At 38.7% G+C, this 22,080-nt stretch overlaps 1 protein-coding gene across 1 annotated transcript in view; it reads left to right on the top strand.

Moving 5' to 3' along the window:
* pleca (plectin a) overlaps window positions 1–22,080 on the top strand; it is a 296,093-nt gene that overhangs the window by 220,122 nt on the left and 53,891 nt on the right. Inside the window, exons 33-34 of the mRNA XM_069195270.1 lie at window positions 74–6,409; window positions 14,140–14,195. Of these exons, the coding sequence (XP_069051371.1) occupies window positions 74–6,409; window positions 14,140–14,195 (6,392 nt within the window). The remainder of the gene's footprint in view (window positions 1–73; window positions 6,410–14,139; window positions 14,196–22,080) is intronic.

Raw genomic sequence — 22,080 nt, 5'->3', positions numbered from 1 at the left:
GCATGTTTTTGTGGTACCAAAGTTGTAGTAATGTTTAAAATATTAACTTGTTATTCTTTGTTTTCCCTCCTAGATGGCTAATGCACAGCAGGAACAAATTAAACAGGAAAAGACCATTCTTCAACAAACATTTATTACAGAGAAGGAAATACTTCTGAAAAAGGAAAAATTCATTGAAGAGGAGAAGAAGAAACTGGAAAAACAATTTGAGGAGGAGGTTAAGAAGGCCAAGGCCCTGAAGGATGAACAGGAGAGACAGAGGAAGCAATTGGAAGAGGAGAAGAAGAAACTGAAAGCCACCATGGATGCTGCTCTTCAAAAGCAAAAGGAGGCTGAGCAAGAGGTTCTTAGCAAGCAGAATGAGTTGCAGGAACTTGAAAAGAAAAGGCTTGAACAAGAAAAACTGCTCGCAGGGGAAAACCAGAAGCTTCGAGAGAAACTGCAGCAACTACAAGTTGTACAGAAACCAGCTGCACCTCAGACAAAAGAAATGATGATCCAGACTGATGATGTTCCAGAAGATGAACTAGTTAATATAACTCAGGTGGAAACAACCAAGAGCGTCTACAATGGCCGAAGTCCCAGAGATGACGTTGATGGCATCAAAGAGAATGGAGAAGCAGGGCTAGCATTTGATGGAATTAGAGAGAAGGTCCCTGCAAGCAGGCTTGTAGAAGTTGGCTTATTAAGCAAAGATCTCTGGGATAAGCTAAAGAAAGGTAGCACCACAGTGCAAGAGCTAAGTCGGAATGAAAACCTGAAAATGTATCTTAAAGGGAAAAACTGCATAGGGGGGATTTTGTTAAAGCCAAACAAGAAAATGAGCATCTATGACGCTATGAAGGATCACAGAATTGCTCCTGGCACTGGCTTAGTCCTGCTTGAAGCACAAGCAGCTTCTGGATACATCATTGACCCAGTTAAAAATAAAAAGCTTTCTGTTAATGAGGCTGTGAAAGAGGGCCTCATTGGACCTGAACTGCATAACAAAATGCTCTCTGCTGAAAGGGCAGTTACAGGTTATAAAGATCCTTACACAGGCAATAAAATTTCCCTCTTTGAAGCCATGAAAAAGGGTCTTATTGTCCAAGACCATGCCATCAGACTGCTGGAGGCACAGATAGCTACTGGTGGAATCATTGATCCCGTTAACAGCCACCGCGTGCCCATTGAGACAGCCTTCAAGCAAGGCCAGTTTGATGCAGAAATTAACAAGATTTTGTTGGATCCTACTGATGACACAAAAGGATTTTTTGATCCAAACACTCAGGAAAACCTCACATACTTGCAGTTATTAGACAGGTGCACTACCGATCCTGAAACAGGCTTGTTCCTCCTCCCAATTACAGAAAAAGCTGCTCAAAGTGAAAGGACATACACTGATGAAGAAACTAAAGATATATTTAGCAAAGCTACTGTCTCTGTGCCATTTGGGAAGTTCAAGGGGAAGACGGTCACCATATGGGAAATTATTAACTCTGAGTACTTCACTGAGGAACAAAGAAGGGACCTCATTCGGCAGTACAAAACAGGAAAAATCACAGTGGAAAAAATCATTAAGATCATTATTACTGTGGTTGAAGATGGTGAAAAGCAAAAAGAAATTGCATTTGATGGCCTTAGGGCTCCTGTTCCTGCTAGTGAACTGCTAGATTCTAAAATTATTGACAAAGACATGTATAACCAGTTGCACCAGGGAAAGAAATCTGTGAAAGAGGTGTCTGAGCTCGAGCCTGTCAAGAAGTCCTTGAAGGGTACAAATAGCATTGCTGGAGTAGTGATTGAATCAACCAAAGAAAAACTGCCTTTCTATCAGGCAATGAAGAAAGACTTCATAAGACCAGGAACTGGATTAAATCTGTTGGAAGCCCAAACTGCTACTGGATATGTAATTGACCCAATCAGAAATCAGAAACTCACAGTAGATGAGGCAGTGAAAGCAGGCCTTGTTGGCCCTGAATTACATGAGAAGCTACTCTCCGCTGAGAGGGCTGTAACTGGATACAAGGACCCTTATACTGGAAACACTGTCTCTTTATTCCAGGCAATGAAGAAAGACCTGATCCATAAAGATCAGGGGATCCGATTGTTAGAAGCTCAGCTGGCTACTGGAGGCATCATTGACCCAGTCAAAAGTCATCGTATTCCACTTGATGTTGCCTGCAAGCGTGGCTATTTTGATGATGAAATGAGCAAGATCCTCAGCAACCCAACTGATGATACCAAAGGTTTCTTTGACCCAAATACTCAAGAGAATGTCACTTACCTTCAGCTCCTGAAACGATGTATCACTGACAAAGAGACTGGTCTTCAGTTGTTGCCGCTTTCAGAACAAGCTATTAAAGCAAAGGAGGAGCAGGCCTATACAGAAGTCCAGACTAAAGAGGCTTTAAACCAAGCTACATTAGAATTACCATCTGGACCCTTTAAAGGAAAGAAAGTAACCATCTGGGAAATAATAAACTCAGAATACCTGACAGAGGAACAAAGGATTGAGCTAATAAGGCAATACAGAATGGGTAAAGTGACAATTGAGAAGATCATTAAAATTGTAATCACTATCATTGATGAAAAAGAAACAAAAAAACAAGAGCAGGTCAGCTTCAATGGCCTCAGAGCTCCTATCCCTGCCAGCTCGTTGCTTGACTCCCAGATTATTGATAAAACTACTTATGATCAGCTGCAGCAAGGCAAAAAGACACCAAAAGAAGTAAGTGAAATTGACTCAGTGAAGAAATACCTGCAGGGGACTGACAGCATAGCAGGAGTTTATGTTGAACCTACAAAAGAAAAAATGAATATTTATGAGGCTATGAAGAAAAAACTTTTAAAACCCAATACAGCCCTTGCATTGTTGGAAGCACAAGCAGCAACTGGTTTCATTCTTGATTCAGTCAAGAAGCAGAGGCTTACTGTAGATGATGCAGTGAAAACAGGCATTGTTGGCCCTGAACTTCATGAAAAACTTCTTTTGGCTGAAAAAGCTGTGACTGGCTATAAAGATCCTTACACTGGTAATACAATCTCCCTATTTCAAGCAATGCAGAAGGACCTTACAGTGAATGAACATGCCATTCCACTCTTGGAAGCTCAAATAGCCACTGGAGGCATCATTGATCCAGTAAATAGCCATCGTGTGCCTGTTGAAGTAGCCTATAAGCGAGGCTATCTGAGTCCTGAAATGACCAAGACTCTCTCAGATCCGTCAGATGACAGCAAAGGTTTCTTTGACCCCAATACTAATGAAAAAGTCTCTTACAAACATCTGAAAGAAAGGTGTATGAGAGATCCAGACACAGGCTTGTGCTTAATACCCCTTTCAAAAACAGAGGCACCATCTGTGGTAGAGAAGACTTTCATATATACTGAAGAACAGACAAAGAATGACTTGGCAAATACGCAAGTTGACATACCACATGAAAGCCTTGCTGGAAAATCTGTGTCCCTGTGGGATATCATGAACTCAGATCTCCTTCCTGAAGGAGAAAGGCAGAAGCTGCTTGAAGAGTATCGCTCAGGCAGAATTACAAAGGAGCGCATGATCATCATCATTATTGAAATAATTGAGCAAAGAGAAATCATAACGCAACAGCAGCACATCTCTTGTGATGTGATTCGGCGAAGAGTTACAATTGAAGAGTTATATAGCGCCAGGATCATTGACCTAGAAACCTACAATTTGTTGAAACAAGGAAAAAAGACAATTCGAGAAATCATGGAAATTGAGAGTGTGAAACATTACCTGTTTGGTACAGGGAGTGTGGCTGGTATTCTGGCTGATTCTGGTAAAGAGAAGATCAGCATCTATCAAGCAATGAAAAGAGGTCTAATTAAGCCTGAAATAGCTATGGGTTTACTGGAGGCTCAGGCAGCAACAGGGTTCATGATTGACCCAGTGAAAGAGGAAATGCTAACTGTTGATGAGGCTGTGCGAAAAGGTCTTGTGGGCCCTGAGATCCACGATAAACTTCTTTCAGCTGAGAGAGCAGTCACAGGTTATCGGGATCCTTACACTGGCAAAATAATTTCCCTCTTCCAGGCAATGAAAAAAGACTTGATTCCAGAAGAGTATGCTCTGAAGTTATTGGAAGCACAGATTGCTACTGGTGGCCTAATGGATCCAGAATACAACTTCCACCTTCCAATAGATGTTGCTTTGCAACGTGGATACATTAATAAAGAGACAAATGAAAGACTTTCTGATCCAAACGGGGACAGTAAAGGGTATCAGGACCCAGTTACAGAGGAAAAGCTTACTTATGCACAGCTGCTGAGAAGGTGCAAAGTTCAAAAGGACAGTGGTCTCCATTTGCTATCCCTGGCAGATAGGAGGCTTATGTTTAAGGGTCTGAGAAAGCAAATCACAATAGAAGAATTGTTGCGCTCTGAGATTATAGACCAAAAGATAGTCAGTGATCTCAATGAAGGCTTGACTACTGTTGAAGAAGTTAGCAAGGGACTTCAGAAGTACCTAGAAGGCACAAGCTGCATTGCTGGTGTGTATGTAGAGTCTAGTAAGGACGTTCTCACAGTCTATCAAGCCATGAAAAAGAACATGATTAGACCTGGAACTGCGTTCGAACTTCTGGAAGCTCAAGCTTCTACTGGTTATGTGATTGACCCAATAAAGAATATGAAACTGACTGTAAATGAAGCAGTGATGATGGGGATTGTTGGCCCCGAGTTCAAAGACAAGCTTCTCTCTGCTGAACGAGCTGTAACAGGCTACCGAGATCCCTATTCTGGCAAGACAATCTCTTTGTTCCAGGCTATGAAGAAAGGTCTTATCCTAAAAGACCATGGCATTCGTCTGCTGGAAGCCCAGATTGCTACTGGTGGTATCATTGATCCAGAGGAAAGTCATCGCTTGCCGGTAGAGGTGGCTTACAAACGTGGCCTGTTTGATGAAGAGATGAACAAGATACTCACTGATCCAAATGATGACACTAAAGGTTTCTTTGATCCAAACACTGAGGAGAACTTAACTTACCTGCAACTAATGGAAAGGTGCATTACAGATCCTGAGACTGGCCTTGTTCTTCTCCTTCTGAAAGAGAAAAAGCGAGAAAGGAAAACATCCTCCAAATCATCTGTCCGTAAACGGAGAGTGGTCATTGTTGATCCAGAGACAGGCAAGGAGATGTCTGTTTATGAGGCTTACCGCAAAGGACTAATTGATCATCAGACCTACATGGAGCTTGCAGAGCAGGAGTGTGAGTGGGAAGAAATCACTATCTCCTCCTCTGATGGTGTTGTGAAATCCATGATCATTGACAGGAGGTCTGGCAGACAGTATGACATTGATGATGCACTTTCTCGAGGCCTCATTGATCAGTCTGCCCTGGATCAGTACCGGGCTGGCACTCTATCCATCACAGAATTCGCTGATATGCTGTCAGGAAACATGACTGGATTCCGCTCCAGATCTTCCTCTGTTGGGTCCTCCTCATCATATCCTATGAGTCCCATCCCTGCAATCAGGACTCCAGCTACCACGTGGAGTGACCCCACTGAAGAAACAGGCCCAGTTGCTGGGATTTTGGATACTGACACTTTAGAGAAGGTTTCTATTACTGAAGCCATGCACCGAAACCTTGTGGACAATATCACTGGTCAAAGATTGTTAGAGGCTCAGGCTTGCACAGGAGGAATCATTGACCCCAACACTGGGGAGAAGTTCTCAGTTGCTGATGCATTGAACAAAGGACTTGTGGACAAGATCATGGTTGACCGCATCAATCTAGCCCAGAAGGCCTTTAATGGTTTTGAAGATCCCAGAACTAAGACAAAAATGTCTGCTGCCCAAGCATTGAAAAAGGGCTGGCTTTACTATGAAGCTGGTCAGCGATTCTTGGAGGTACAGTACCTCACCGGTGGGCTCATTGAACCTGATGTTCCTGGCAGAGTACCACTGGATGAGGCCATTAGGAAAGGCACTTTAGACGCACGTACTGCACAGAAGCTTAGAGATGTGAGTGCTTATTCCAAATATCTAACTTGCCCCAAAACAAAGCTAAAGATTTCTTACAAGGACGCGATGGACAGAAGTATGGTCGAAGAAGGTTCTGGCCTTCGTCTCTTGGAGGCGTCTTCGCAGTCAACCAAAGGGCTATACAGTCCCTACAATGTTAGTGGAGCTGGGTCAGCCTCAGGATCCCGATCAGGATCCAGGACAGGATCACGATCAGGCTCAAGACGGGGCAGTTTTGATGCAACTGGTTCTCCCTTTTCTATGACATTTTCATCCTCCTCCTACTCTTCAGCAAGCTATGGTCGCCGATATGATGCTGGACCCCATGGTGGGTTGAATATGGCAGAACTTGCGCAAGCTCTCCTCTCTGTGCATAGGAACTGCAGCTCTGAAGAACAAGCAGTCTTCAAAACAGTACAGCCATTGCACTCCGCAGTTGCATAATAGTAGTTTTGAAAAAGACCTTATTTATTCTGCTCTGCATGTGGTTGAGTTGGGATGTTGCAGTGCTGAATAAATATTAGTACACTATTGCTGGATTTAATTTCTAATTCTTCTTACTATATTCTAAAAAGAATATCCTAAGCTAAACTTGTCCTTTCTATAATGAAACAAATCTAATTTTAGACTGTTTTGTTGCCATTTTAGCAGTTGTATTAGCACATTTAACCTTGACATTTTTATTTCTTATCTGAATGTCCAAAACTGATTTAACATTGTTTTCAGTGGTAGACACTGGTTAACACTATTTTTTCATTTACATAATACATTTGCTGAACTTTAAATGAAAAGGGCAATCAAAAATTCTATTGGCCCTATTTGCTTTTAAATTTATATTTTTATTATTTTAAAAATATTATTTTTCTTAGCTCTATGTTGTTCTGAAATAGCCCTCTCTAAGCCAAAATGAATATAAACACAATGCTGTATACCGGATTTAAAATATATATATTGCTTTATATTTCTATATATGTGTATGAGGATCTAAGCAGAGTCATTTTATGAAAAATTAAAATTCTAATCCAGCACAATTAAAAAAAACAATTATTTTGCTATCTGCAGAGCAGAATAAAAAAATGTCAAAGGTCATCCATTTTTAACAACAGGGAAAAGTACATCAGGAAACTTTTAGATCCTTCACTATCTCTCTACATCACTGCTACAGTTCTGCCAGGCTCAAGATATGGTTTTGCCAAGATGTTCTCTGGTTATCCACTCCACCAAATAAAATGCTAAACACACAGATCTCTTCTAAATCTAACTGAGAAAACTTCAATTCAATTCAAAGAATTTGCCACAATGATTATCTACAGAATCGTGTCATTTCAACCACCTCTATGCATCAAAAGTTTGGCTTTAAGATCAGTGGAACCCATCATCATGGTCAAAGGAAGGTGTTCAACATTCCTGGTACATCTCAAGATTTAAAGAAGACTTCAAAAGGCTCATGTTTTCAGTGATAAAAGATTCCAAAACATCACTCTCTCCAAAAGGTCTTCAGGCTGCATTCACACACTTTGGTGATTGTAAGTAAAGCACAGTCTAGACTTCAACTTCCTGTCACCTAATGTTTTTTGCTTGCTTGTTTTCTGTTTTCTGCCTCCTGTGCTTTCACATCACTTTTCATGCCTTTTTCTGCGACTCACAGCTCCCACCCTCCCACTGATGGTCCTAGAACAGGGTGGCAGCTTTGCATGCAAGTCCTCAGTTCCTTTTAAATTCATTCCAACTTTTATCTTCCTGTGTATCTGGGAAGTGGCAGAGGTATGTTATACTTTTGTGCTTATCGCGCTGTGCTGCGAACTTTACGTCTGAAAGTACAGTATAGCTTGTGTTGGAAAGGGTCCTATCCCTATCTGAATCCAAGAAAAATTCAGAAAATCAAATCCTTTCTGCTTCCAATAACACAGTGCTTGCTATTTTGATGATACTGTCTTTCTATTAATACTGTTGAAAATTGCTAAAAGAGTACCAAACTCCAGTTAGCAAAGTAGTGGGATGAAGGTGATTTGTCAATCGGAGTGAAAAGGATTCAATCATAGCATGAAACAAAGAGCAGATGAATACCAGAACTGCTGAATGTTGTTCCATCGTGTGGGAAAGAAATTTAAACTTTGTATACATGGTGTACATTTCCCTGGATAAAGCCGTATGCCGTACGTCTTCATTTAAAAATCCGACTTGATTAATCCTCAAAACTCTGAAACATCCAGTCCCATCCATTTCTCGTAACAGGATCACGTTTGGACGAAATTGAACTAAAATTGAATTGAATTGAACTAATGAAACTAGTTTTCCACCATTGTTCTACAGGCTCTGGTCAGTGAAGGCAATGGAGGACTCTCATGTTTTCAAAGTGAAGCATCCATTGTAACTGAGATGATCTGTGGACTGCCCAGACCTTACAAGTAGCTACTGAGTGTATCGATGATGAGTCAGTGTTTTTTCTGTAATACAGATTTTTATTTTGCTTAAATATTTTGCCATTTCTCTTGGGTCTAGGCTTCCACCCGCTGTATACAGCAAGAGGAGGGTGTTGAGGGAGAGGCTTTCAGCTGGAACACTAATCGTCAAGACACCTGGACAGATCAAAATTGTAACTTAAGCATCTTAAGGACTCAGCTGCCTCCCTGTCTAGATACTAAGGTAACGAAACATTTGACTATAGAGGGCAGGATCTACATTTTTGTATATCTGTGTGTTCTGGCTGCTTAAGTCTGTCTACATCCATAGTTTGAAACCTTTTCTTAATAATTCAGTATTTAGTTGTTTAAAAACTAGTTTTTAAGTATTTGTTTTCATTGTTCTGAAGTGTGTTTTAAATTCTCATGACACCATAAATGATTCCATTGCAGTGACTAAATTAAAAATCACAAGACACTAACACTGGGAACCAAGCTGACTCTTTTGGAGGCCATTGTTTTCTGCAACAGCTACTTCCTTTGTTTTGTCGGATCAAACATCTTGTTTAAGTCATTTCATCAATTCATAGTCATTATTTTTTGTTTTGTTTTAGATCTGCATTCAAGCATTTCCCTCCTCTTATCACACCTTCCCCACGTGAAGAAATCTGAGGCCATTGAACCTTTTGAAACCTCTTCATGCTTCTTCTTGAGATACCAGGAATATGCTACATTTACCCAGAGCTACTGTTAACACTACAAAATAAACTGAGACACTTTCCACTGACCTTCTTACCTGGACCTGGCTTGTCTCAGTGAGACATTCACAGCTACTGCATTTCATTGGCCATGACAGCTGATTTTATGTCTCCTGTGTGATCAAAATGCCTTGATCAAAACTCTGTAATCAGACTAGGGAAATGAACTCATGCACTGCAGAAAAGGCTTGTTTGGAGACAGTGCAAAGATGTTATTTGCAGGGCTTGTTCACTTCAGTTGAGACCAATTTACAGATACTTTGTCATTTTCTTGTAAATCATCAAATTAGATGAATGAACAGACTGCCATTTATAGCTACAGTGCTGCAGTATTACTGTAAGATGTAATGTGTAATGAAAATGTCATTGTATTATTGAAGTCACCTTTATCGATAAATATTACTTTTTGTACCCAAAATATATTCTTTGCATTGATGAGATACAAACTGAGAGGAGTAAAAAGCTGGTTACTATGTACCATTTCTCTTAACGTGATCATAGAAAGGACTGAAATCCGCTACAGCAGTTGAAGAGTTATTAAACAGTTTAAGACAATCTTAACACATATGAGCAGTGGTGAAAGTCTCCTTTAACTCCTCCACTTTTTAGTATTTAGTATTAATCACATGAAAGATGTACTTGCTTATATGAAGGATCCTTCGGTGTTCCTTTGCAGTACTCAGGAGATTGCTTTTAGACACTACAAAGCTTATGATATTGTGCCCTTTATTACATTCAGTGAAATTGCACCTACTGTAGCAACATGACTAGGAAATATTTTGTGGCCTTATTGAAACTAATTTTCATTTTCAGTAACATAAAATACTTTTTTCTGTGTATACAGATGATACGTTTTATTTAGAATGATAAAAAAAACTATATAATTCAATTTGACCGCACTGACATATGAAAAATAACAATAACCAGCTCAATTGCATCATCATGCAGCATACTGTACAGTACATCTTGTACTGTATGTTTAGCCTTACCTCTGTGGAGTTACTATTTGTTTCCTTGAGACATTTTGTGGGGTAGTGAATATGCAGCTTATTTAAGAAAAATGTCTGAAACCTTAATGGAGTGATAAGGCTAGAATTTGAATATTGATTTTTTAAGATCACGTCCAGACTTATCTTTCTTATCTATCTTTCCAGAGTTATCTTTCTTTAGAGAAGGATCTGAAAGCTTCATGTTCCTGTTGGCTTTAAACCAGTGTATTGTACCCCTTTTGTTCAACATAGCAATACCTTTGTCATATGTTTTGTTGTTCCTTAAAAGTATTTGACTTCTGTAAATCATCGTTATTTTCATTTTTCATCATGTTTTTGATATTATATAATATATTTTTTGCTTCGCATGTTTTACTAACATGGTAATGAAACATAAGGGGAATTGCAAGATAATGAAGACTTCAGATATGTCCGCTCATCAAAAAGCAATATACTGTATGTTTAGCTGTATTAAATCATTAGAAAGGCATCATACATGAAAATGTTTGGTTTTTCCCTTCAAAAAGAAAGTGTTATAAGGCATGGTTAAAATTAAAATCTGGTGTATTTTTTGAGGATAACACTATATTCTAATGTAAATAAACCCATATGATACAAAAACAAATCTTTTGTCCTTCAGTCATTATCAAATGGAAAAATAATGATGACCTTAAAACACATCAACAGGCAGCTGGCTAAATTAGAATAGAGAGTTAAGGTAACAGTTTGAAATTAACTGATGTCCAGCAAATTGTTCAATCATTTTAAGATATGAAATTAGATCAATTCCCAGGGATCTCCTGTGTGTAGAATCTACTGCTTCCCAGCAAATGGTTTCATATTACAGAACAGACATTAACAAGACCATTTATCAGGGAGAAGCTGTATCTTGTTTAATCTGCTTACACAGAGCTGGTTAGGTAGTGTTTCTAGCAAATGACCTTCAAGTTTGGAGCTAATTTGAAAACTTGGGATCAATAAGCTTCAAGTAAAAACACACCTTAATGGACACAATTAAATAACCTCCTCTCATTTGTAGCACTTAATAATACAAATGTTCTTAGTGCTAGTGTATACACATTCCAAGCATAGCAGATATTATTTCTTTAGGGTTTTTCTAGATTTCATTCCACGTTTGGCCGACGCCTTTATCCAAGTCAACATATTGTACTTTTGTATTTATTTATACAGGTGGGTATCTTACTGGATCAGTCTGGGTAAAGTACCTTGTTCAAGGGTACAACTGCTGTGTTTCACCTGGGATTTAAATCCACAACCTTCCAGTTACAAGTTCAGGGTGCTAAACAGCTCTTAATATAACAATACTATGTTTAATATAACTTTCTAATCAGGAATTATTGGTAAAAACAGTATTATACTGTACATTCTGTACTCAGAAAACAGAACCATCTTGAGCCTTGAACACCAGTGAGGTTTGAGCTTACTGTAGTTCAGGTGGGTAGCTGTGTCAGCATTCATATGCTGCAAAGGAACAAGTAATAGGTTTATTCCATGATGAAAAGAGAAGAAAACACGTTTTGGCTGTGGAGCCTTCTCACACCAAGGCTCCACAGACAAAACATTGTGTTTTCTTTCTTCTCTTTTCAGCATGGAATAAACCTGTTACTTGTTTAATACACTGTATATTGATGGAAAAAAGAAACGCAACATTTTCTGGAATGAGAATGCTATAGTAATAGCTTATGTACTTTCACAAAAAGATGTCAATTTGTTTTAAGCCCTCTGACCAGCAATACAGCTTGTGTAGTGAGGCTTTGCAACTTGCCAATCACACAAAACCTTGTAAGGTGCACTTTTATCAAATGAGGTCCAGGCGGAACAATGCCTTAATTCAAAACTTAGGTCACTAAGGCCACACTTAGTCAGTTTTCTGTGCATTTCATAATGCCTCGAATATCATCAGAAGCAAGGGAGAGGGCCATAGGCATGCTGCAGGCAGGCATGTCATGTGCCAGCGTTGCCAGACACTATGGAGTGAGCCAGTCCACTGTGTCCCGACTACAGAGAAGGTTTCAGCAGACTGGAAGGACAGATGACTGTTCAAGATCTGGTTGCCCTTGAGTGACCATACCAGAGCAAGACCGACACATCACACTGGTCCATCTGAGAGATCGTTCCAGATCTGCCACCCGTACTGCTGCTGAAACTGCCAGAAGACACATCAGTGACAGGACAGTGAGGCTCCATGCTGCTGGCGACCTGTCCGAGGCCCTCTGCTCACACCTCCTAGATGTCACACCTGACTGGCTTGGGCCAGACAGAGGCTGCAATGGACTCGTCAGCAGTGATCAGGTCCTCTTTACGGATGAGTCACTCTTCAGCCTGTTCCACGCAGACAGGAGGGCCAGAGTGTGGAGGAGGAGGTGTTGCTTTTCTTTTATCCATCAGTATATTTAGATTGTTACAGAAAATTGCAGTTGTCCACATAAAGAAGATTCACTCATGTAATTGACATCTAACAAGAAAATTACACCTCTATCAAAACAAATATTGTAAATGCTGTGGTCAGATCATTCCCACAATGATTGAAAGAAAATACTCAGTTGTCACATTTACACTGAAACCTTGCCAAATGGCAAAACCACAACAGCGAGGTGCAACACATTCACTAAGGCTGTAAAGGTATATTCTTTCCACAAGGGGGCTGTATTGAATGTTGTGTGCAAGTGAGGACCAGGAAGCATGATGTTAGCACGTAGTAGCTTTTGCAGTGGGCCACTATCATGGATTTATATAAGGAAGAGGCCATATTTGTAATTAGTGTTTTTATTTTCACATTTTATTCATCGTGTGTAGCAAAAATAAACCATAACCCACTGTTTTATGTTCTTATATTTTCGCTCTGACCCCAAACTTCCCTCTCCCTTTCTGTGTGTCTGTGTCTCATGGAGAGCAAGCTGGGGTATGCGAGAAGACGAATTCCTAGTGCAAGAAATTGTATAGGGCTAATAAAGTGATGTTATGTTATGTTTCTTACAACTTTGGATTTTTATTTGTAATAATAAGTTGGGAAATGAACTTTTTAGTTGAGGCAAAAATGCCAAAATGATGTGTGGTAGGTCAGAATAGCAGTACAGACATAATGGAACTTCCCTGTGTTTAAAGCTATGAGGACTTTTTGATTCTGAGACTTCAGAAATGACAAGGGACTGTCTTTACCTTCATTTCAGGGTGTGAATTCTTGGGCAGAGGTTGAGATTTCCACAGGCGATCTTCAATATGATGGACACGTTCAACCTCCGGAAATGCATATTCGTTCTGGTCTTCTAGAGACTCAAGATGTTTGTCCCACCAAAAAGCAAGTCTACGTTAAAATAGAAGAGGTAAAGGAGCAGCAGCCTGTGAACCACACTGAAATGTCTGTCATTAGAAATGAACCCCCCTCTTCCACAACATAAATGGCTGATATAGTAAGTTTTTAATTCCAATGAATCGTTTGCTTTATGGATGATACCACAGTGTAACAGTGTCAGGGACTGATCTGGGCAATATCTACAGGTTGTAACTGAGGTGGGACTGAAAAGGTCTGAAAGATGTAGTTCAAATTGCGAATTGGGGGCTTCCTCAAGCAATCAGGAATGATTACAGTGGTCGTGCAAGAGCTTAGTGAGGTACACTACACAGTAATCCACTAGAACAACGAAATGTTGTGATGAGTAAAGCAGAATTGCTGAACTATACCATACCTGAACTATGAATTTATTTCAGTTATGTAACAGTGTAACTAGATGTACATATGTACTTAAAGTAAAGATCAAATTGTTTGAATTTAAATGAAATAATAATTCCCAATCAAGTATTTTCAATGCCAAGTTCATAAATGAGAAATTAAGGGCTTAGGCATGAGAGAGAAACAGAATCACAGAGGAACAGAACTGTTGTGTAGATCAACTGCTTGTGTATCACTTTTAAGAATAACAAATATGTCCCAAACTGAGATGGAACACAGTACTGTATATTTGGAGTGCGGATATCACTATACGCTGTTTTTCTTTCAGAATGAAGTGGAAGTGACACAGAGACCCCAAATATCAGCAGCCAAACAAGAAAACAGGTAACAGTGATGGAAAGTGCACTGAAGGATCCTCTAGTCACTATCTCCTCTGTAATAAGTTTCTTTCTTCCAATGAGACAGATTTCAATGAGACTCTGGTCATATGCCATTGATGCGTATTAGGCAGCATGCCAGCTAGTAGATAATGAGTGTGTGAGCAAATGGCCAAAAACAGCAGCTGGCCAATTGTAAATGTCTTTTGTACGACCAACGAACAGGGTATGCCTGGATGAACTCTCTGTATAAATCTAGGAGATAAAACATCAAAAATAAAATCACAACAGTTGGAGTGAGGAAATGCAAATATGCGGGCAAACTGACAACAGCTAATCAACTGCTGTTTTAGTAGCAGGGAATGGGCTTGTGCATAGGTTCTCTTGCATGAACTTATAGCTCATTCAATATATCTAAAACGCGGGGAGTAGTCCGGGAAGATTTAACTACGTAAAGAAGGGCTGAAACAAAATGTATGAATGGTCATGAAAATGTATTTCAAGTTGTCCATTGTAAAGAAAAGCAATGTAGAAAATAAATCTTTTGCTGCGGTCCAACTGATGCTGTACCATCCACCATTAGAAAACCACTTAACCTGAAGAGGGTTATGGCAGACCGGTCCCATATTGTGCCCTTTGCTTCCAGTGTAGACTCCGATCTCACACTAATGCACTGCCTTTGGACAGGACAATAGTCCTGCAGAGACACATAGAGACACATTTAGACTGTTTCAAAGCCATGTGTAAGGCCAAAGGCCTAACTGCCTTGCCACAGTGCCAATCTCATATCATATCTCATATCGGTGCTGTATCATCCGTAATTTCTAGAGCATAACATAAAAGTAAAAAACTTCATTTTATGTACAATTTTATATAAAAGTAATTAAAATGCTTTACAATACATACTGTGAAAAGAACATTACAAGAAATTTACAAAGTCAAGGTCAGAGCTGTAAAGCTGAAGAAAGCACCTTCATTATTACAGTGGGAGAGGTGCTCATTCCAGCAGGTGAGTGGTCTCATGATGTTTAATGCCGTATATAGTCTTGATTATTGACTCTTACATTTCTAAGCACAGAAAAACCAAAACATTGTGGCTGTGAACATAATCCGCTTTGATCCTAGCAACATCATCCTTCATTACTGCTATAATATGCAGATATAATTTGTTTGTCCTTTGCAAATAAGCGATTGATGCTCTGATTATTGCCTGCGTGTTTTACAGTAGGGTCTCAACAAATTTTACATTGGCAGATTCACTTTTGCACAATTTGGTCTGGCTGACAAGGTCTGGTATGAAAGAAGAGCAGAGGAGGATGAAAGTGAGACAAAAGTTGTTAACTGCAACATTGAAATAAGATGGACTTGGACAAGTGATGTGAGATAAATCTAGCTAATGAATTAACTGATTACTAACCTGATTGCTAAATGAATTTCTGCCGTTTCTTTTAGTTGGTCGATGTTTTCAATTGAAGCCAATGCATTCATATTTTCATTATTATATAAGCGAGGGTTACATTCTATATGCCGTACATACATACATTGTGTGATGGCACAGGGGTGGACTTGGTTATATTCAAATCTGGCTATTGACGATGGTTTCTGCACCGACCCCTGGCGAATGTCGAGACACTACTGAACTCTCCTTCAGCTGGCTCTGGCCCTCACTCAAGAGCTTTGCCACGTACTGTTGGGGAGTTCCTTTACCTGTTCTCAAAGTATATACAGTACAGTACAATACATTTGGGCAGGTCCTAGGATTTAAGAATCTTATGTGCTTTGTGCAGGAGAGAAGCTGAAGACTGGCATCACTGGCAAACAGAGTTCAGAGGTCAAATCCGAGCGCTTCGACACTGGCTGAAGGGAATGGAGATGAGACTCCCTCCTCTGGATCCTGTGGTAAGTTACTGTCATTTTAAATTATAATACATGCTTCTTGCTACTTTTATTAGCACTTTTTATTATAAATATCTTTGCTTTTATATGCAGCTTGACCAGGATTGCCAAGAAGTATTGTCAAGTGGTCTTTTCCATTATTCTTTTAAACTGACGTGAACTTCAACAGCCTTGTCTCTGTGAAAGTATCTGTAAAAGGGTCATCACAGTGCTTCCTATTTTGGTACGTTTCATTGTCACAGAATAAAATGTCTTCATTCTGCTCCAAGCTTTTTTTTTGCAAAAGAAGTCAGTTGTTTTGGGCACGGCTGAAAAAGTGAAATGCTGATCCTTGTTGAGTGATGTCTTTTTTTACAAATGCAATAAGAAGAGGTGGAACTTCTGATTGCTTTGAGAAAAAACATTGACTTAAAAGTGCATTCAGATATGAGACTGAATCTCTGTACAAAGAACGTGCAAAAAAATGGACCCTTCAACACTGGTAATGCAGCCCGCACTTGTCTGGACAGAGTGAACAATATTCACATACTGTATGTCCCTATGTCCCATTTATAACTAAAATTACTACCTGGACCCCAGGTGCAATGAACAAGGATTGGTTCTGTGTAAAGTAATGTACATGGTCATCTAAAATTACTACTTTACTCATACTATTTACTACAACTATTATTACCTGGACAGATAATTAGTCATACTGGATGTCCTTTCTGTAATTATGGCCTTTCACAGACATTTTACCTCATTTCAGTCATCTGTGAAATAATAAGTTGGAAGATGAGAAAAGAAAATAAGATCACTTTATTGGCCATATACAATTGCTTGTATTAGGAATTTGTCTTTTCGCATACCCCACCTTGCTGACACACTGAGACACACAGACAGGGAGAGAGAAGCTTGGGGTCAGAGCACAGGGTCAGCCATTTATACGGCACCCCTGGAGCAGTTGGGGTTCAGGGCCTTGCTCAGGGGCCCAACGGAGTAGGATTCTTCTGCCGGCCGCAGGATACAAACCTTCCAGCCACAGGTGCAGATCCTTAGCCACAGAGCCATCACACCGGTGAAACTGTATAATGTGGTTTACCATAGTAAAAGATTATTGAGCAAACTGATAATATCCATACAACAAATAAAATATAATTTATAGTATACAAAGTATACTTCACAGAGAAATTAGTTTCAGTTAAATGAGGGTTAGTTACAGAAATGAAAATGTTAATACCACTATTAGACTTGTTTCTTTCATGCTCTTATTCTAATGTTTTATTGATTAAACTAATCAATAAAATATTCATTATTTGGTTGTTCCTGCAAAAGAAAATCTTTCAAATGGCTTTTCTACAGTATCTGTGACCATGATGTCTATTGAAAATATCAAGAAGAAAAAGATTATACAAGATTACATCCTTCCAGTTTGTTAAGTGTACAAGTCCTTCACAATACCTGTTATGGGAAGTTTTATATGTTTTGACAATCATAGTGTAAACCATTTTCTGTGTGGTTTTATTACAGCTCAATGCTAATGTTTTGCATGATTTTCAATTTCCTCTTGCCAGATGAGATTACTAACAGAAAATATTTCAAAGGTAGCATGTTTCAAAGTAAAATATCATATCTTGGCACCCTGTAATTATTTTAATACATATTTGTGATGTATTTTCTGGTGCGGGATTTTAAAAATGGTAATTATTTTTATTTCTTATCTTTAGTTAGAGAGAATTAATGAGCCTTTAATGAGAGCAGATAAATGATTTCCAAAACAATAATTACGTTGATTGCTATCCAAGGTTTACTAATCCTGCTGAGCTCAGAGATAAATCTGTAGCTGCATCTGCTTAGCTGTTCAGTTTATTTGGCATATGCACAAGTGCAGTGAAATTCTTCTTTGCATGCATCCTCCGATATGAAGGCATTAAGGAAACACCAAAACATAAACACAGAGCAGCAGCAGCTTCAACATCAAGTTAAATAACATAAAACTAAAAAAGAAGAAGAAAGAAATACGTCAGTGTGAGCCAGTGGTAGGGGTAGAGTTCAGTAATCTGACAGCTTGTGGGAAGAAGCTGTCTTTGAATCTGGGAGTTTGTGCCTTTATGTTCCTATAACGCTTATCAGAGAGAAGGGGAGAGAAAAGTGAGAAACCTGAATGACTGGTATCCTTAGCAATACTTCCAGCCTTCCTGAGACAGTGAGTTGTAAAAATGTCCACAATAGAAGCAGCAGTAAGCCATGGTCTGGGTTTCTAGGGGTTCGAAGCTCAGCAGGCACCCTGAGGGGAGAGTGTGGGAGAAAGAGAGGGTCACAACATTGGAGAGAGGGTCTCGCAGTCTCTGGCAGCTTTCGAGAGGCTTCCCTGGAATAACAGCCGGCCTCTTTTGTGCAGAGACCAGGCAGGAAGGGTTGTGAGCAAGTATGCTGTAGAGGCCCTTTGCACACATGAGCGGACAGCCTGAAAAGGAATTAGATTAGACTTGTGGATCAGAAAGACAAAAAAAGCATAATTTGACAGATGGATCCCTGTGATCTGACTGAAAAGGATTCATTTGTGCTTCCTGCGTTTTGCCCCTGTGAGGACAGAATGATGATTGTTATGATTAACCCTTTGCTCTCATTGAATAGCAATTTTTTAACATTAAAATCAGATTAATTTAAATTGCTTTGCACCATTGAACCCCCATGTGAAAGAGGTACTAAAATAAAAAAGACCAATAGACAATATGATGCCACAAAAGAATTGATTCAGATACCCTGTGAAATTGCATGTCTTCAATAGGATTGTAGGTTATTCACACCAAATGTTGGAAATAGTAGAAATTAATATGGAAAACCAACTGAATGAGGGACATTTGTATGGTCTGGATTTGGATTTTTTCAGCCATTGATGCACATTATAACAGACTGTTTACTGTGACATGAGAGAGATGTAATGTTTTTACTTTTTGACTTAGTCTTTCTCAGAGTGCAGGTTGAGCTCTACAATCCAGATTTTTTTTATCTACTTGTGTTTAGAAAAATGAACCATGACAATGTTACTATTTTTTTCAGTAGATAAAGCTAATTCTGCATTAAGAACTGAGCATTTTGGCGTTCCCCAGGGCTTTTTCTTGGAGAATTTGCTGATTGGTGTGTACTGTACCTGCTGCCACCTGATGATATCGTAGATTTTCACATCTATGCTGATGATACAGACGTTTATGTAATTTCTAGCCCAAACTGACAAAACAGTACTGTACCAGAATGTCTAACTGAAATCCAAAACACCGAAATGGTTCTTAATACACAATTTGCTTTATCCACTCATGTCATGTCATGATTAGATTGATTCTAAATTAATTTATCAAAAACTATTTTTTCTGACAATTCTGTCACTGTCTGTTACTATCAGATGTTAAAACTCTGTGTGCCATTTTGGATTATGGGCTTGTAATTGATCTACATTTTAAATATGTGATTAGAACTGATTTTTTCTTACTTAAGAAACACTTCAGTCAAAGCCTGAGTGGATAACAAGGAGACTGAAATTCTGTTTTATGCCTTTGTAAATATTTGTCTTGATCACTGCAACTCCCTAATTTCTGGTATGCCGTGCAGCAAACTCAACAGCAATTGTTCAGTGCTGCTGTGAAGGAAGCAGTTATAACTGGATCACTATATAAGGTGATCCACTGGATATAGAGCTATTAGCTGCTAAGCTCGCTTTTTGTTTTCTAGAGAAGTGTAGTGAAAATTAAAATTTAAAGTATAAGTAAAAGTGCCTGAAGCAAAAAATGTTTTGTTTCAAAAACAATCCATTCATGTGCTTTGGGCACATCAGCTCTCAAGAGACAGACCTGCCTCATTTCTGTCAGATCCCTTTTGTGACCAACTGTCCCTCTGTCTTTAATAAAGTCTTCTCCAGAGAGATTACAGATCAGGTGCCTGGATGAATTCCCCACGTCCTTCGGCTTTGTTAGTGTAGACCTTTGTGCCTAGTAATTAAGTCTAAATGGAAGGTCTAGAGGGACACATCTACTTTTATTTCCTTGGGTAAGAAAATTATTTTATTCATCAACTATGTAAGAAACTTTCTATGCTCTGCATATCTGTCATTTAGTACACTGTGAAATCCCAAGCTGTGGGATCTGCATTTTTATTTATTTAAATGGAAATTTTTGTTTTCCTTTGTATTTGAGTCAGAATGAACTGATTTCATCTTGGAACACTATCCTGGTTATACATTTCATTTTATTCAGAGCTCTTTTCCTCATTTTCTCTGTTTTTATTTGGAGAATTATGGATGTTTCCATAGCTTTTAAATGAAAGGAAAATTAAACTGACAAACTCTGTGAGTTCATCACCTTCACACATGACTGGAATAAAGATCCCAGACACATTGTTGAAGTTGATTCTTCAGGATCCTACAAATGGCTGAATAATCTGAAATCAATTAACTATGCACAGCAAACCACAACATAAATTGCAACACTGACCTTCTCTTGTCTATAAACGTTCTTATGTTCTCAATGAGCATTTACTGTTCAGTGTAAAGAATTTTAAAGTATGATCTACAAAAATCTGGGCGGATTAGGGCAAATTATTGTTAGTGATTCATCTTTAATATTTCCACTCAGAGAAAACTGGTATCTGACTATTTCATTTTAAATGTAGCTGCTAGATCTTAATTATATTGGATAACTGTAAAAATCTGTGAGTTAAGAAAAAAGTGAGATTAAGGCTTACATGTGCCCTTTGAGGCAAATAATCATCTGACCATCTTTGCACTGGCAGATATTCACACTGGCACACACTACACTACACAGCCAGAGTGAAAAAGAAAGGAGAGATACAGCTCTGCCTACTAACACTGCAAGCTCACAGGTAACTGAGAAGTCACAACGCTAATTGTACCAGAGCAAGCCCACAATACTCCTAACTGGCTACTGCTTTAATAGGCTAGTGTGGATGTTCTTATAGTATTATAAAGATAAATTTATAGGCTTGTGAGACCATCAATCAATAAAGCATCGATAGAGCTGTGCTTTGGCATGATGTAGTTTGGACTTGGCTATTTCATAAGAAACTGTGAAATGAGGCAATGAGGCATAGTTTAAGTGAAGTAAAATATTTTATAACATAATTATTTTATTTATGTGTTATTCATATACATGTATAAAATGCTTAAATGATATAACACCTGAAATATGACAAATAAAAAAAGAAAATACGTTATAGATTTATTTAAAAAGAACAACATCAAGGTTAAAAAAGTAGAATTATTTGTAAGGTCAAAATAAAATATTGCAAAGGCCAAGACAGAGAAAAAAAGAACATTGCAAAGGAGGTTAGTGAAAGATTTTTCAGAAGTTTAACAGTAAAAGAGCAGTAAAGGATGACAGAAAGCATTTTAGAATGCTTTAGAATACAAAAATAGTGCTATTAAATCTAATAGGAATATGTAAGATAAATTGATCTCCAGGGCCTAATGGTGTTCTCCCAACTGTACTTAAGTAAATGAAGGACGTAGTTTATAGAACATTAAGAAATATATCTCAGTCATTCAAGACAGAGATAATATCCTTTTACTAGAAAATAAATAATGTTACATCCATTGGAAAAAAAAAGTTGACAAAAGTTGACAAAACCTGAATCAGGTAATTCTAAGTGTTTATTAGTGATGTACATTCTGTTTGCAAACTAGAGTTCACTTACTGAAACAGGACTGTTTTCAGCACTGTAGAAACTTTTGATTCATGAATGCTGCATTCAAGGAGGGGATGTTATTTTCAGTATGGTACGAGAGACCGTATGGAGAATACATTACGTATAGTGTAAATAGACACATCGCATTCGTTATCATTTTGGCCAAGTGTCATTATAGTGATATATCAAGGGCATGTTCTGTACAATACCCAAAAGATACAGTTTTACTCCTATCTTGCATGCAAATGTTTTAGAGTTTTTCGGAGCCATGGAAATGGTAGAAATGGTCTATGTCAAAGCTAACAATTGCTCATGAGGAA

This window comes from Lepisosteus oculatus, chromosome 10, assembly GCF_040954835.1.
Source record: "Lepisosteus oculatus isolate fLepOcu1 chromosome 10, fLepOcu1.hap2, whole genome shotgun sequence".
NCBI classification, from domain to species: domain Eukaryota; kingdom Metazoa; phylum Chordata; class Actinopteri; order Semionotiformes; family Lepisosteidae; genus Lepisosteus; species Lepisosteus oculatus.
The sequence above is the reverse complement of the archived record's forward strand: the minus strand, read 5'-3'. Positions and strand labels throughout refer to the sequence as shown.